This window comes from Propithecus coquereli, unplaced genomic scaffold, assembly GCF_000956105.1.
Source record: "Propithecus coquereli isolate 6110/MARCELLA unplaced genomic scaffold, Pcoq_1.0 Scaffold306, whole genome shotgun sequence".
Classification (NCBI taxonomy): domain Eukaryota; kingdom Metazoa; phylum Chordata; class Mammalia; order Primates; family Indriidae; genus Propithecus; species Propithecus coquereli.
The window spans coordinates 1,168,002-1,170,056 of record NW_012148686.1 but is presented as its reverse complement, the minus strand read 5'-3'; the positions used below and the strand labels follow the sequence as shown (position 1 = coordinate 1,170,056).

General features: G+C 31.8%; 1 protein-coding gene across 2 annotated transcripts in view; it reads left to right on the top strand.

The window, feature by feature from the left end:
- NUPL1 (nucleoporin like 1) overlaps window positions 1-2,055 on the top strand; it is a 36,845-nt gene that overhangs the window by 13,373 nt on the left and 21,417 nt on the right. For both annotated transcript variants that reach the window (XM_012649893.1, XM_012649894.1), the window contains one exon: window positions 1,702-1,726. In XM_012649893.1, coding sequence (XP_012505347.1) covers window positions 1,702-1,726 — 25 coding nt within the window. The remainder of the gene's footprint in view (window positions 1-1,701; window positions 1,727-2,055) is intronic.

Below are 2,055 nucleotides of genomic sequence, written 5' to 3'. Positions count from 1 at the left end.
TTACTCAGATGTAAGTATGAGACTACTTCTCTCTTCATCATGATTGCATTTAGGCTTCATGTAAGAGCAGGCTGAGGCAGAGCAGTGAGAGAAATGTAAGGAGTTAATCTCCTCTCCTCTGCCCCTGCCCACATCGTCTTGCTCTCCTAGTTTGCGAAAGCTAGAGCTGAGCAAAGAGACTACACAGAGTAAATGCACATGATTACATGTACTGCATCCCAGTTCCCTTGTGTCTGTTGAATGCATCAAGGGATTCTTCCTTTTGTTTAATCTAAAGGATTTCTTTTTCTAGTACCTGTATCGGTTAGCTTGGGAGCTGCAGTATCAGTGGGATTTAACCAGATAGAGAGTGATAGGAAATAGCATTTAGTGAAGAGGGGAGAGCATGGAGTGAGGCCTGGTGATGAGAAGGACCTTATGGAATGTAGTGTGTAGAAAGGCAAGAATAGACACGGACAACTGTTAGGAAGCTTTTGCAGTAGTCCACGTATGTATGTTACTGAGTCAAAGCTAGGTAGACTAAGCAGAGGCTCATGATAATCAGGGGTCCATGGTAGAAACAGGCCCAAGTTTTTTATGTCCATGTTTGTGTGTACATAAGTAGTTACAAAATATAATAAAAATGAATATCAAACAATGGTATACTAGTTAGTTAAAAAGTTGGTGAATTATTTGAAAAAAACCATAAAGTTAAATCCCTATTTTTACTTCCGTGTCTCATCAAATCTAAGACTCCATATATAGAAAATGGGTGCCAATTTTGGAGATATTAAAATATGAAAGAAAAAAATCTTAAAATCAATGAAATATAAAATATGGAAAAATAAATTAGAGTTGGATGAAAGAGGCAAAAAAGTAAAACCTCATGTGCAAAGGTAAAATGTAAATGACAAAAGTAAAATATTTGACTTTTAGATGCTGATATTTTTCCACTTTAACATCTCTGAAATCAATGTGTCTCATTATAAGTCTAGCTTTAGAAATATACACATGAAATATATATATGAGACAAAGAAAGAATATACTTACTGTTGAAATAGTTCTTAGAAATAAATAAAAAATGTAACTCAAGAAAAATGTACAAATCACATGAGTAGGTAGTTCACAAAAGGAGAAGTATACTTGTCTAATGAATGTTTGAATAAAATGTTTTTCTTCACTGGTACTGTAAGTAATATGAATTAAGATTATGATGAAATGGTATTTTTTTTTAAGTATGATGTCTGTTGTAAGAGTATACAAAAGGTGCTCTTATTCATGGCAGATGGGAAAGGTAAATTGGGACATTTGTTTTAAGGGATTGTCAGACTGGAGAAGTATAGGTAATCTGACATATATTATAGTATTCTGTACTGATAGGGCCTTAAAAAGTGTCAAGTAAAGCTATCAGGAGTTAAAGTGGTAGGCAACAATATAAACTATCCATACAGGATTTTTCATGGAACGTAGTTGAGAAAGGAGTATTCTTGCCCTTGAACATAGATGCAAATTAACTATTTAACATGTCTGCTTATGTGTGTGGATGTGTCCATAATATGCTATGTTTTAAGTTAATGACAAGTCACAATATCACAAGATGTTTAAGAGGCAAACTAAGAAATGCTTAACACTTTATACCTTAATTTGTGTTAATTTAAAACTTGTGTTTGGAGTACATTATTAAATTACCTATTTTTACATGAAGCTTCTTGAATTTTCTAGGTGATAAAGCAGGAACAAGACCAGAGTAAGTTTACAATTTAAAATAATTAAAGAATTTTACTTATTAAATTGTAGGCAAATGGTATGATAGGAAGTAAATGGAACCAGGTACATATTTAGAAGAAAAGATTTTTTTTTAACCAGTGTTTGTCAAAAATAAAATAATAAGCATACTTTGGAAAGATTATGAAACATCAAATCTTTAATTTTTAGTCATTAAGAAAATTTAAAACCATTTCTTTGTAGAAAAGTAGTTGACATTTCCCCAAATAATACAAATACACTTATTTTAACTTCTTAAATACTGAACATCTCATGGAACTTTAAAGTGTCTTTTTTTTTTTTTTTTTTTTT